The sequence below is a fragment of the Moschus berezovskii genome, unplaced genomic scaffold (genome assembly GCF_049115385.1).
Source record: "Moschus berezovskii isolate FMDL1 unplaced genomic scaffold, NW_MosBer_1.0 29, whole genome shotgun sequence".
Classification (NCBI taxonomy): Eukaryota; Metazoa; Chordata; class Mammalia; order Artiodactyla; family Moschidae; genus Moschus; species Moschus berezovskii.
The window spans coordinates 1,002,338-1,018,528 of record NW_028290453.1 but is presented as its reverse complement, the minus strand read 5'-3'; the positions used below and the strand labels follow the sequence as shown (position 1 = coordinate 1,018,528).

The window sequence follows — 16,191 nt, the reverse complement described above, 5'->3', positions numbered from 1 at the left end:
AACAAAACCAAAATAAAATCCAGATAAAGATTTAAATGTGAACATGAAACTATAAATGTTCTAGAAAAAATTCAGAAGGCTTTTCTAAGAGAAACAAATCTTAAAATCATAAAGGAAATAATTGATAGACCTGACTACTTAAAATGTCAATGCCCCTATCAGTTCAGTTCAGTCGCTCAGTCATGTCCAACTCTTTGCGACCCCATGAATCACAGCACACCAGGCAGCATACTAAAATAATACATTAAAAATGTCACTTAGTTCAGTTCAGTCGCTCAGTAGTGTCCAACTCTTTGTGACCCCATGAACCACAGCATGCCAGGCCTCCCTATCCATCACCAACTCCCAGAGTTCACCCAAACCCATGTCCATTGAGTTGACGATGCCATCCAACCATCTCATCCTCTGTCGTCCTCTTCTCCTCCTGCCCTCAATCTTTCCCAGAATCAAGGTCTTTTCAAATGAGTCAGCTCTTCACATCACGTGGCCAAAGTATTGGAGTTTCAGCTTCAACATCAGTCCTACCATATTTCACTTATCAGAACTCAAAAATATAACATCTGATGTTGGTAAGATTATGAGAAAATAATCACTTTCATTGAGTACTCGTAAAAGTACAACTGCATTGTTCACTGAGGAAGGCTTTCTTATCTCTCCTTGCTATTCTTTGGAACTCTGCATTCAAATCGGTATATCTTTCCTTTTCTCCTTTGCCTTTCACTTCTCTTCTTTTCACAGCTATTTGTAGGGCCTCCTCAGACAACCATTTTGCCTTTTTGCATTTCTTTTTTGGGGATGGTCTTGATTCCTGCCTCCTGTACAATGTCACAAACCTCCGTCCAGAGATCTTGAGGCACTCTGGCTATCAGATCTAATCCCTTGAATCTATTTCTCACTTCCACTGTATAATCGTAAGGGATCTGATTTAGGTCATACCTGAATGGTATATTGATTTTCCCTACTTTCTTCAACTTAAGTCTAAATTTGGCAATAAGTTCATGATCTGAGCCACAGTCACCTCCTGGTCTTGTTTTTTCTGACTGTATAGAGCTTCTCCATCTTTGGTTGCAAAGAATATAATCAATCTGATTTCGATGTCGACCATCTGGTGATGTCCATGTGTAGAGTCTTCTCTTGTGTTGTTCGAAGAGGGTGTTTGCTATGACCAGTGTGTTCTTTTGGTAAAACTCTATTGGCCTTTTCCCTGCTTCATTCTGCACTCCAAGGCCATATTTGCCTGTTACTTTAGGTATTTCTTGACTTCCTACTTTTGCATTCCAGTCCCCTATAATGAAAAGGACATCTTTATTGGGTGTTAGTTCTAGAAGGTCTTGTAGGCCTTCATAGAACTGTTCAACTTCAGCTTCTTCAACATTACTGGTCGGGGCATAGACCTGGATTACTCTGATATTGAATGGTTTGCCTTGGAAACAGAGATCATTTTGTCGTTTTTAAGACTACATCCAAGTATTGCATTTTGGCCTCTTTGGCTGACTATGGTGACTATTCCATTTCTTCTAAGGGATTCTTGCCCACAGTAGTAGACATAATGGTCATGTGAGTTAAATTTACCCACTTCAATCCACTTTAGTTCGCTGATTCCTAAAACGTCGATGTTTATTCTTGCCATCAAAGATGGACTCAATAAAGGACAGAAATGATAGGGACCTAACAGAAACAGAGATATCAAGAAGAGGTGGCAAGAATACACAGAACTATATAAAAAAGATCTTCATGACCCAGATAATCACGATGGTGTGATCACTCACCTAGAGCCAGACATCTGGGAATGTGAAGTCAAGTGGGCCTTAGAAAGCATCACTACAAACAAAGCTAGTGAAGGTGATGGAATTCCAGTTGAGCTATTTCAAATCCTAAAATATGATGCTGTGAAAGTGCTGCACTCAATGTGCCAGCAAATTTGGAAAACTCAGTAGTGGCCACAGGACTGGAAAAGGTCAGTTTTCATTCCAATCCCAAAGACAGGCAATGCCAAAGAATGCTCAAACTTTCAATGCACAATTGCACTCATCTCACACACTAGCAAAGTAATGCTCAAAATTCTCCAAGTCAGGCTTCAACAGTACATGAACTGTGAACTTCCAGATGGTCAAGCTAGATTTAGAAAAGGCAGAGAAACCAGAGATCAAATTGCCTACATCCACTGGATCATCAAAAAAGCAAGAGAGTTCCAGTAAAACATCTATTTCTGCTTTATTGACTACACCTTTGACTGTGTGGATCATAACAAACTGTGGAAAATTCTTAAAGAGATGGGAATACCAGACCACCTAACCTGCCTCATGAGAAATCTGTATGCAGGTTAGGAAGCAACAGTTAGAACCAGACACGGAACAACAGACTGGTTCCAAATCGGGAAAGGAATACATCAAGGCTGTATATTGTCACCCTGCTTATTTAACTTATATGCAGAGTACATCATGAGAAACGCTGGGCACAAGGTGGAATCAAGATTGCAGGGAGAAATATCAATAACCTCAGATATGCAGCTGGCACCACCCTTATGGCAGAAAGTGAAGAAGAACTAAAGAGCCTCTTGATGAAAGTGAAAGAAGAGAGTGAAAAAGTTGACTTGAAACTCAACATTCAGAAATCTAAGATCATGGCATCTGGTCCCATCACTTAATGGGAAATAGATGGGGAAACAATGGAAACAGTGACAGACTTTATTCTTTGGGGCTCCAAAATCACTGCAGATGGTGACTGCAGCGTTGAAATTAAAAGATGCCTGCTCATTGGAAGAAAAGCTATGACCAACTAGACAGCATATTAAAAATCAGAGACATTACTTTGCCAACAAAGGTCTGTCTAGTCGAAACTATGGTTTTTCCAGTAGTCATGTATGGATACGAGAGTTGGGCTATAAAGAAAGATCATCACCAAAGAATTGATGCTTTTCAACTGTGGTGCTGGAGAAGACTCTTGAGAGTCCCTTGGACAGCAAGGAGATCCAACCAGTCCATCCTAGAGGAAATCAGTCCTGAATATTCATTGGAAGGACTGCTGCTGAAAGCTGAAACTCCAATACTTTGTCCACCTGATGTGAAGAACTGACTCATTTGAAAAGACCCTGATGCTGGGAAAAATTGAAGGTGGGAAGAGAAGGGAATGACAGAGGATAAGATAGTTGGATGGCATCACCGACTCAATGGACATGAGTTTGAGTAAACTCCGGGATTTGGTGATGAACAGGGAGGCCAGGCATGCTGCAGTCCATGGGGTCACAAAGAGTAAGACACAACTGAGTGACTGAACTGACTGAACTGAAAAGTACAATTGCGCAAGACACTTCAGAAGCATAGTTGTCTATCTACAATTGGATAAATTCAATTTTTAAAGCAATAAATGTTTATTGAGAGCCCCCAAAATAGTTTCCTACACCCACAAAAATTTTAAATATGCATTGTGTTGGTCTAATACTTCTATTCCTAGTAATTTATTCGGGAAAAACAAAAGTACATTTATGAGCAATGCAAATGTATGCATGTTTACTACAGGGAGGCTGAGTAAATAATGCCAGTTGAAGAACAGAATACTATGGTCTAAGGCCATACCACCCTGAATACACCCGATCTCATCTGAACTTGTAAGCTGAGCAGGGTTGGGCCTGGTTAGTACTTAGATGGGAAAACAGAATACTACACAGCTGACAAAATTGATACAAAAATGTCAATTTAACTAGAAACATATTTGCAATTACATGAGCATTTTTACATGAAAAAAAATAGCAAGTCATAAAGAACTGTGAAGAGGACATGATAATTCTAAAAATATATGCTCATATGCTACGAACAACAGATTTTCAAAATACACAAAGAAATAGTGACAAAACTGAAAAGAGAAGTAGACAAATTCATAATCATAGTTGAAAACTTCAATACTCTTCTCTCAGTAACGGAATTAGTTCATGGAAAAATCAACAAGAATAATAAGGAAATTAACAACATGAACCAACTGAATCTAACAGACATTTTATAGAACACTCAGTCCATCCAACATAGCAGAATACACATTCTTCTCAAGTGCACTTGTAACATTCACCAAGACAGACCATATCCTGAACAATCAACCTTAAACTTTTTTAAATAATTAAAAATCATACAAACTGTTTTCTTTGACCACAGTGGAATTGAATTACAAATCGATAACAGAAAAATAATAGTGAAATTTCCAAATACTTAGAGATTAAACAAAGTTCTAAATAGTTCAAGCAGTTAAAAGTGGTACTTAGGAAGAAATTATAGCAATTAGGTGCTTATATTAGAAAAGAAGAAAAGTCCTAGGACATCCCTGGTGGTCCGGTGGTTAAGAATCGGCCTGCCAACGCAGGGGACATGGGTTTGATCCATGGTCTGGTAATATCCCCCATGCCACGGGGCAAGTAAACCAGTGTGTCACAACTACTGAGTCCACTTGCCCTAGAGCCTGTGCTCCACAACAAGAGAAGCCCCCACAATGAGAACCCCATGCACCACAACTAGAGAGTAGCCCCTGCTCACTGCAACTAGAGAAAGCCTGCACAACATCAAAGACACAGCATTACCAAAAATAAATAAGTTAACAAATATTTTTTAAAGAAGAAAAGAAGTCTGAAATCAATCTACTCTTCTACCTCAAGCTAGGAAAAGAAGAGCAAATTAAATCCAAAGCAAAAGAAAGGAAACTGCGAAAATTAAAACAGATATCAGTTAAACTGATAACAGAAAAATAGAGAAAACAAATGAAACTAAAACCTGGTTCTTTGAAAAGATCAATAAAAATGATAAATTCCTAGCAAGATTGACAAAGAGAGAGAAGACACAAATTACTCAATATCAAGAATGAACGACTAAATAATCAGCAAATGCTATGAACATAAATTCAACAACTTAAATGAAAGGACCAATTCCTTGAAAATCACAAACTTCCAAAAGTCATCTGATATAATAAGTTGAATAATCACATAACTATTAAAGAAATTATATTCTTAGATATAATTCTTCACAGAAAAGAAAAACCTTCAGGCCAGATGGTTTTACTTGTGAAACCTACTAAACATTGAAAGAATAAAACATCAATTCTACACGTCTTCAAGAAAATAGAAGAGAATACTTTCCAAATCATTTCATAAAACCAGTATCATTCTCATACCCAAACCAGAAAGTCAGTACCAAAATCAGAAAACAAAACACTACAGAACAACATCCATCAAAAACATAGATGTGATAATCCTGAACAAAATATTAGCAAATATAACCCAGAAATATATAAGAATGATATTCCAAAACTAAGTGGGGTTAAAACAATTTTGAAAAAAAACAGACAGACTAGAGTTGGAAGAATCACGTTACCTAGTTTTAAAATTTATTATAAAAATACAGAAATAAAGACTGTGATATTGGCAAAGAGAAAGACACACAAATCAATGAAACAGAATGTAGAAATAAGCATAGAAATAGGCCCGCAGAAATAAGGCAAATTGCTTTTTGGCAAAGGTCCAAAAGCAATTTAGTGGAGAAGTATATTTTTCCATAAATGGTGTTAGAACAGTTAAGCATCCATATGCAAGACAATGAACTGACTTCAAAACCTTCATACCTTATAGAAATTCAACTCAAAATGGATTATAAATTTAATGTTAAAGCTTTAAAACATTCATATAAAATATAGGAGAAAATTTCATGACCTAGGTTTAAGCAGAGTTCTTAAATATGACACAAAAAGCACAAGGCTTCCCTGGTGACTCACATGGTAAAGAATCCGCCTGCAATGTGGGATACTTGGGTTCAGTCCCTAGGTTGGGAAGATCCCCTGGAGGAGGGCATGGCAACCCACTCCAGTATTCTTGACTGGAAAATCCCCATGGACCAAGGAGCCTGGCAGGCCACAGTCCATAGGGTTGCAAAGAGTTGGACATGACTGAGTGACTAAGCATAGAAAGATAACATAGAAAAATTGAACTTTATAAAAATTAAAAACTTTTGGTCTATGAAAGGCACAGATATTAATAATAAGAAAAAACTGGTGGGATATATTTGTAAATCACACATCCAACAAAGGATTTGTAACAAGAACATATAAGGAACTCTCATAACTTGACACAAAGAAAATAAACTATCCAATTTAAAACTGGGCAAAAGATATAGACATTTCATCAAAGACGACTTTATACAAACAAGTATGTTCAACATTATTAGCCCTTGAGGAAACACAAATTAGAACCATGGTGAGATTCCTCTATACATCTATATGGCCAAAGTTTTAAAACAAACAATACCAAGTGCTAACAAGGATGCAGAGCAGCTAGAACTCTCATATATTGCAGGTAAGAATGCAAAATGATAGTCACTCTGAAGCACTTTCTCATTAAGTTAAACATACATTTATCATATGAGACAGAAATCCCACTCCTGGGTGTTGATGTTGGAAATAAAAACTTATATTGACATAAAACCCTGTACATTAATGTTTATAGACATTCTTCTCACAGTCTCAGAAACTGGAAACAACTCAAAATGTCCTTTAATGGGGGAAGGTTTAAACAATCCTTGGTACATCCATACATGGACTACTACTCAGCAATTAAAAGGAATGAACTGTTGATATATACAACTTGTATAGATCTCAAAGGAATTATGGTGATAAAAGTCAATCCCAAAAGGTTACACAGTATATGATTCCATTTATATAACATTTCTGAAATCACAAAATTACAGAAATGGAAAGCAAATTAGAAGTTTCCAGGGACAGAAAGGTGAGGTGAAGGAGATGGCTGTGGCTATTGCAGCACTGTTCATAACAGCCAGGACCTGTAAGCAACCTAGATGCCCATCTGCAGACGAATGGATAAGAAAGCTGTGGTACATTTACCCAATGGAGTATTACTCAGTCGTTAAAAAGAATACATTTGAATCAGTTCTAATGAGGAGGATGAAACTGGAGCCTATTATCCAGAGTGAAGTAAGCCAGAAAGAAAAACACCAATACAGTATACTAATGCATATATATGGAATTTAGAAAGATGATAATGATACCCCTGTATACGAGACAGCAAAAGAGACACAGATGTATACAACAGTCTTTTGGACTCTGTGGGAGAGGGCGAGGGTGGGATGATATGGGAGAATGGCATTGAAACATGTATATTATCATATGTGAAATGAATCACCAGTTCAAGTTCGATGCATGATACAGGATGCTCGGGGCTGGTGTACTGGGATGAACCAGAGGGATGGGATGGGGAGGGAAGTGGGAGGGGGGTTCAATATGGGGAACATATGTACACCCGGGGCAGATTCATGCCAATGTATGGCAAAACCAATACAATAATGTAAAGTAAAAAAAAAAAATAATAATTAATTAAAAAAAGAGTAAAACAAGGGATCATTCTGGTGATAGAAAAATTTTGTATCTTAACTGTGGTATGGTGCTTATGAAACTTACATGAGTGATAAAATTATATAGGCTAAACACACACACAAATAAGAGCATGTAAACTGGTAAAATATAAATAAAGCCTCTGGACCTTTACTGTGATATTATATGACAGTTATGCAAAATGTTACCACTGGGAGAAACCAGGTGAAGGGTACATAGGACCTCTCTATATACTATTTTTTTTGGCAACTTCTTGTGAATCTATTATTTCAAAATGTTAAAAGTTCATAGAACTGTATACCAAAAGTCAATTTTACTAATTATTTTAAGATAAGAAAATTAAAGTTACAAAAATAATATATATAGGAGCGTATTTTGTACAACTGTGATTTTCTATCAAAGGTATACATTAGCATGGCTTATGGAACTTAAAAAATCTGTGATAAGTCTCAGATGAGACCTGGGCATCTGACTCTATGATCAGTGTACCATTTTAAAAATGGGGGGATAATAAACACACATGAATATTAACACTGTTTGTTGGTTGTGGGATCATAAGTAATTATAATTTCTTACTTGGCTATAATAAATATGAATTTTTGTGCAATAAAAATAACAAAAACTTCAAAAAATAATTCAGTTCTTCATTCCAGCTGGTATTTCTAAAGACTCAGACATGACTTAGCAACTAAACAACAACAAACAACTACTCCTAGTTTCATGCCATCTGTGAATTTGATGAGATGATCTTCTTTGTTCTCATGTATATCATTTATAAAAATGTAAATCAAAGGGGAGGAACAAGATGGCAGAGGAATAGGACGGCGAGACCACTTTCTCCCCCACAAATTCATCAAAAGAACATTTGAACGCGGAGTAAAGTCCACAAAACAACTTCTGAATGCTGGCAGAGGACATCAGGCACCCAGAAAAGCAGCCCATTGTCTTCAAAAGGATGTAGGAAAAAACATAAAAGATAAAAAGAGAGACAAAAGAGGTAAGGACGGAGCTCCGTCCGGGGAAGGGAGGCTTTAAAAAGAGAGAAGTTTCCAAACACCAGGAAACACTCTCACTGATGAATCTGTGGCGAGCCTTGGAACCTCAGAGGGCCACATAACCAGGAGGAAAAAAAAGAAACAATTAAAACCCACAGATTACCCGCCAAACGGTAACTCCCAGCAGAGAAACAGCGCAGACGCCTGCATACGCCATTAGCAAGCGGGGGCTGGGCAGGGAGGAGCCGGCTGAACTGCTTAGAGAGAGGACTGGGCTTCAATGCCGCGAGAACAATCTGAGAGAACTGGGGATAGCAAAGCAGACTGTGGGATAGCTTTTCCAAGAAAAGGCGGAAAGCTCTAACCTAAGACTCCGCCAGCCCCACTCACAGAACAAAAGGCTGAGCAGAGCGAGCCAGCTGCGGTTGGCCCATCCCCCATCCACCCCCGAGACAGGCAGGGAGGTCAGCCAGAGCCAGAGGGGGCAACAGCAGCCCCAGAAAGGCATCCGATACAAACTGCAGCCAGGCTTGTTGCTAATCAAGACTTCTTGGGCTCAGGCCGGTTGATATCTGCCTGAGAAGGTGTACTGGTTGTACACCCAGAAAACTGAGTGGCAGGGAGTGGGGAGCGGATAAGTCGCAGTGACCGTGCTCGACAAATACCTGGTCACCTGAGCTGCTCGGACCGGAGAAGGCACAAAACGCAGGCCCAACCAAGTCTGAGCCTTTGTGGAGTACCCGAGAAATTGAATTTGAGTCACTCAGACCTGGGAAGTGCATACAACCCAGCGCCAGCCTCGGACAATTCCAGGTAGAGCAACCTAGAGCCCATGCAGTGTAGACTGGGACAACACATGCGCTGTGAGAGGGGGCAAACCCAGTGTGGCCGAGACATTATGAGCACTCCCCACAGATGCCAGAGATATTTGTCTGTTGTGTTTCTCCCTTCCCAGAACAGGAGTGAACAACTGAGCCTTAGAAAGTGTCCACCGGCCCCCTAATATGAGGGCAGAAATTAGACACTGAAGAGACCAGCCAACAAAAGCTAAAACAGAGGGAACAACCTTGGAAATGACAGATAGAGAAGTCTAGAGACTACTCCAAGAATAAGACCAAAAACCAGAGGCAAGAGGCTTAAGCCCGAATCCTGAGAACACCAGAGAACTCCTAACTCAAGGGAACATTAATCGATAGGAGCTCATCAAATGCCTCCATACCTACACTAAAACCAAGCACCACCCAAGGGTCAACAAGTTCCAGAGCAAGACATACCACGCAAATTCTCCAGCAACACAGGAAAATAGCCCTGAGCTTCAATATACAGGCTGCCCAAAGTCATTCCAAACCCACTGACATCTCATAACTCATTACTGGACAATTCATTGCACTCCAGAGAGAATAAATCCAGCTCCACTCACCAGAACACTGACACAAGCTTCCCTAACCAGGGAACCTTGACAAGTCACCCGTCCAACCCCACATACAGCGAGGAAACTACATAATAAAGAGAATTCCACAAACTGCCAGAAGAGGGAAAGGCCACCCCAGGCAAAGCAATATAAGCAAGATGAAGAGGCAGAGAAATACCCAGCAAGTAAAGGAACAAGACAAATGCCCACCAACACAAACAAAAGAGGAAGATATAAGGAATCTACCTGATAAAGAATTTCGAATTTTGATGGTGAAAATGATTCAAAATCTTGAAAGCAAAATGGAGTTACAGATAAATAACCTGGAGAAGAGGACTGAGAAGATGGAAGAAAGGTTTAATAAGGACTTAGAGGAAATAAAAAAAGAGTCAATATACAATAAATAATGCAATAGATGAGATCAGAAACACTCTGGAGGAAACAAACAGTCGAATAATAGAGGCAGAAGACAGGATAAGCGAGCTGGAAGATAGAATTGTAGAAATAAATGAAACAGAGAGGAAAAAAGAAAAACGAATTAAAAGAAATGAGGACAAAATTAGAGACCTCTTGGACAATGTGAAACGCTCCAACATTCGCATCATAGGAGTCCCAGAAGAAGACAAAAAGAAAGACCATGAGAGAATACTTGAGGAGATAATAGTTGAAAACTTCCCTAAAATGGGGAAAGAAATAATCACCCAAGTCCAAGAAACCCAGAGAGTCCCCAACAGGATAAACTCAAGGCGAAATACTCCAAGACACATATTAATCAAATTAACAAAGATCAAACACAAAGAACAAATATTAAAAGCAGCAAGGGAAAAGCAGCAAATAACACACAAGGGGATTCCCATAAGGATAACAGGTGATCTTTCAACAGAAACTCTTCAGGTCAGGAGGGAGTGGCAAGACATACTTAAAGTGATGAAAGAAAATAACCTACAGCCCAGATTACTGTACCCAGCAAGGATCTCATTCAAATATGAAGGAGAAATCAAAAGCTTTCCAGACAAGCAAAAGCTGAGGGAATTCAGCATCAGCAAACCAGCTCTCCAACAAATACTAAAGGATCTTTTCTAGACAGGAAACACAGGAAGGGTGTATAAACTCAAACCCGAAGCAATAAAGAAAATGGCTACGGGATCGTACTTACCAATAATTACCTTAAACGTGAATGGGTTGAATGCTCCAACCAAAAGACAAAGGCTGGCTGAATGGATACAAAAACAAGACCCTCATATATATTGTCTACAAGAGACCCACCTCAAAACGAGGGACACATACAGACTCAAAGTGAAGGGCTGGAAAAAGATATTCCATGCAAATAGAGACCAAAAGAAAGCAGGAGTAGCAATACTCATATCAGATAAAATAGACTTTAAAACAAAGGCTGTGAAAAGAGACAAAGAAGGAAACTACATAATGATCAAAGGATCAATCCAAGAAGAAGATATAACAATGAAAAATATTTATGCAACCAACATAGGAGCACCGCAATATGTAGGACAAATACTAACAAGTATAAAAGGGGAAATTGACAATGCAATAATATTGGGAGATTTTAATACCCCACTAACATCTATGGATAGATCAACTAAACAGAAAATTAATAAGGAAACACAAACTGTAAATGACCAGTTAGACCTAATAGATATCTATAGGACATTTCATCCCGAAACAATGAATTTCACCTTTTTCTCAAGCGCACACGGAACCTTTTCCAGGATAGATCACATCCTGGGCCATAAATCTAGCCTTGGTAAATTCAAAAAACTGGAAATCATTCCAAGCATCTTTTCTGACAACAATACAGTAAGATTAGATCTCAATGACAGGAGAAAAACCATTAAAAATGCCAACATATGGAGGCTGAACAACACACTGCTGAATAATGAACAAATCATGGAAGAAATAAAAAGAGAAATAAAAATATGCATAGAAATGAATGAAAATGAAAACACAACAACCCAAAACCTCTGGGACACTGTAAAAGCAGTGCTAAGGGGGAAGTTCATAGCAATACAGGCACACCTCAATAAACAAGAAAAAAGTCAACTAAATAACCTAACTCTACATCTAAAGCAACAAGAAAAGGACGAAATGAAGAACCCCAGGGTCAGTAGAAGGAAAGAAATCGTAAAAATTAGGGCAGAGATAAATGCAAAAGAAACAAAAGAGACCATAGAAAAAATCAACAAAGCCAAAAGCTGGTTCTTTGAAAAGGTAAAAAAAATTGACAAACCACTACCCAGACTCATCAAGAAACAAAGGGAGAAAAACCAAATCAATAAAATTAGAAATGAAAATGGAGAGATCACAACAGACAACACAGAAATACAAAGGATTATTAGAGAATACTATCAGCAATTATATGGCAATAAAATGAATAACCTGTAAGAAATGGACAGAGTCCTAGAAAAGTACAACTTTCCAAAACTGAACCAGGAAGAAATAGAACATCTGAATAGACCCATCACAAGAATGGAACTAGAGGCTGTAATCAGAAATCTTCCAACAAACAAAAGCCCAGGTCCAGACGGCTTCACAGCTTCTACCAAAAATTTAGAGAACTAATACCTATTCTACTCAAACTCTTCCAGGAAATTGCTGAGGAAGGGAAACTTCCAAACTCAGTCTATGAGGCCACCACCACCCTAATCCAAAAACCTAGTAAAGATCGCCCCCCCCCCAAAAGAAAACTACAGGCCAATATCACTGATGAACATAGATGCAAAAGTCCTTAACAAAATTCTAGCAATCAGAATCCAACAACACATTAAGAAGACCATACATCATGACCCTGTGGGCTTTATTCCAGGAATGCAAGAAATCTTCAATATCAGCAATTCAATCAATGTAATATACCACATTAACAAACTGAAAAGTAAAAATCATATGATTATCTCAATAGATGCAGAGAAAGCCTTCAACAAATTTCAACATCCATTAATGATAAAAACCCTCCAGAAAGTGGGAATAGAAGGGACATATCTCAACATAATAAAAGCTATATATGACAAACCCACAGCAAGCATTATCCTCAACAGTGAAAAACTGAAAGCATTTCCCTAAAGTCAAGAACAAGACAAGGGTGCCCACTCTCACCACTACTATTCAACATACTTCTGGAAGTTTTGGCTACAGCAATCAGAGCAGAAAAAGACATAAAAGGAATCCAAATTTGAAAAGAAGAAGTAAAACTATCACTGTTCGCTGATGACATGATCCTCTACACAGAAAACCCTAAATACTCTACCAGAAAACTACTAGAGCTAATCAATGAATACAGTAAAGTTGCAGGATATAAAATCAACACACAGAAATCACTTGCATTCCTATACACTAATAATGAGAAAATAGAAAGAGAAATTAAGGAAACTATTCCATTCACTGTTGCAACGAAAAGAATATAGGAATATATCTACCTAAAGAAACAAAAGACTTGTACATAGAAAACTATAAACCACTAGTGAAAGTAAACAAAGAGGACACTAGTAAATGGAGAAATATACCGTGTTCATGGATTGAAAGAATAAATATTGTGAAAATGAATATACTACCGAAAGTAATTTACACATTCAATGCAATCCCTATCAAGCTACCAACAATATTTTTCACAGAACTAGAACAAATAATCTCACAGTTTGTATGGAAATACAAAAAACCTCGAATAGCCAAAGCAATCTTGAGGAAGAAAAATGGAACTGGGGGAATTAACCTGCCAGACTTCAGGCTCTACTTCGAAGCCACAGTCATCAAGACAGTATGGTACTGGCATAAACTGAAATATAGATCAATGGAATCAAGACAGTATGGTACTGGCATAAACTGAAATATAGATCAATGGAACAAAATAGAAAGCCCAGAGATAAACCCACACACCTATGGACACCTCATCTTTGACAAAGGAAGCAAGAATATAAAATGGACAAAAGACAGTCTTTTTAACAAGTGGTGCTGGGAAAACTGGTCAGACACTTGTAAAGGAATGAAACTAGAACACTTCCTAACACCATATACCAAAATAAACTCAAAATGGATTAGAGAGCTAAATGTAAGACTAGAAACTATAAAACTCCTAGAGGAGAATGTAGGCAAAACACTCTCTGACATAAATCACAGCAGGATCCTCCTTGACCCACCTCCCTGAATATTGGAAATAAAAGCAAAAATAAACAAATGGGACCTAATTAAAATCAAAAGCTTCTGCACAGCAAAGGAAAATATTATCAAGGTAAAAGACAGCCTTCAGGATGGGAGAGAATAGTAGCAAATGAAGCAACTGATAAAGGATTAATCTCCAAAATATACAAGCAGCTCCTGCAGCTCATTTCCAGAAAAATAAATGACCCAATCAAAAAATGGGCCAAAAAACTAAACAGACATTTCTCCAAAGAAGACATAAGGATGGCTAACAAACACATGAAAAAAATATGCAACATCCCTCATAATCAGAGAAATGCAAATCAAAACCGCTATGAGATACCATTTCACACCAGTCAGAATGGCTGCTATCGAAAAGTCTACATGCAATAAATGCTGGAGAGGGTGTGGAGAGAAGGGAACCCTCTTACACTGTCGGTGGGAATGCAAACTAGTACAGCCACTAAGGAGAACAGTGTGGAGAATCCTCAAAAAACTGGAAATAGAACTGCCATATGATCCAGCAATCACACTCCTGGGCATACACACCGAGGAAACCAGAATTGAAAGAGACACACGTACTCCAATGTTCATTGCAGCACTGTTTATAATAGCCAGGACATGGAAGCAACCGAGATGTCCATCTGCAGATGAATGGATAAGAAAGCTTTGGTACATATACACAATGGAGTATTACTCAGTCTTTAAAAAGAACGCATTTGAACCAGTTCTAATGAGGTGGATGAAACTAGAGCCTATTATACAGAGTGAAGTAAGCCAGAAAGAAAAACACCAATACAGTATACTAACGCATATATATGGAATTTAGAAAGATGGTAATGATACCCCTGTATACGAGATAGCAAAAGAGACACAGATATATAAAACAGTCTTTGGGACTCTGTGGGAGAGGGTGAGGGTGGGATGGTTTGGGAGAATGGCATTGAAACATATATACTATCATATGTGAAACAAATCGCCAGTTCAGGGTCGATGCATGTTACAGGATGCTCGGGGCTGGTATTCAGGGATGACCCAGAGGGAGGATAAGGGGATGAGGGAGTTGGCGGGGGGTCGGGAGGGGGAACTCATGTACACCCAGGGCAGATTCATGTCAATGTATGACAAAAACCAACCAATATAATATTGCAAAATAATTAGTCTCCAATAAAAATAAAAATTAAAAAAAAGATTAAACTCCTATAAAACATAAATAAAAACAAATTCCACTGGCGGTATACTAGAAATCTCTTTCTTGTTTGGTAATGATCAACAATATTTATGATCAATTTTACCTATTTAAGATCTACTCAGTTTCTACTTTATCTAATTTACAATTTTTCATCATTTCCATAGAATGATATTTTCATGCTTTGCCGATGTTCAAATATACCATGTTTACCACATTTCCCTGGTTTGTCACTCCAAAGTGAGTCTGAACCATTACTCTAGTATTTAAAGGATACTTAACAATATTACCTTTTCTTCTGCTGAGCACAGACTATGCCTTTTATTTCCTTGAAAATTCCAGAGCAACCCCTTTAATTCTATTCATTCAACAAATATTCACTGACACCTACAACATCCAGGTACTATCACACTTTCATTAGTGTAAAGTAATAATTAAGTATTTACAACAATATTCCCTCAACAGTCAACTCTTAACAAACAGCCATCTGCCCTGTTTGGGGCTATACTGTCCTTCCTATTACTCATCCCATCCAAAGCTTGAAAGACTTTGTCACTGACACTTATCCAATCACTACATATACTTTTACAAGATTTTGAGAATGACTGAACTACCATACCATGATTACCTTTTCTAGGAATCTCTCTCCTTCCACTGGGTTCTCATAGTGTCTTATTAATAGCATTCTTATATTACTTAGTATATTCTACTTTGTATTATTCTTATCTGCCTGCATGTCTTATCTTGTCCCCTAGGTCATAAGCTTCCTGAGGGCAGGAATCCTGGCTTATTCAGCTCTGGAGACCCAGTAAATTTTTACTGTGTTTGAGACCTGGCAATGCTGAGTGAATAATCAATAAAGAGAATAGCAGCCCCTTAAGGCATCAGTTGTCAGGTTTACCTGCACCTCCACCATCCAGTGCACAAGAATGGCCCTCATGTCACTGGTGATATCAGTCTGCCTGGTCATATATTTTTTAAGTATAAACATTTCCTGGCAGAAAGAAAGAAATATTAACAGATAAACTCTTCCTGTCGTTCAAAATTATAACTTAGGAAAAACTATATGCAAC

General features: G+C 38.1%; 1 protein-coding gene across 1 annotated transcript in view; it reads right to left on the bottom strand.

Annotated features, from left to right (window-relative positions):
- LOC129564503 (G2/mitotic-specific cyclin-B3) overlaps positions 1–16,191 on the bottom strand; it is a 65,794-nt gene that overhangs the window by 34,103 nt on the left and 15,500 nt on the right. The window contains 1 exon segment of the mRNA XM_088834578.1: positions 16,020–16,112. Within this exon segment, the coding sequence (XP_088690704.1) occupies positions 16,020–16,112 (93 nt within the window).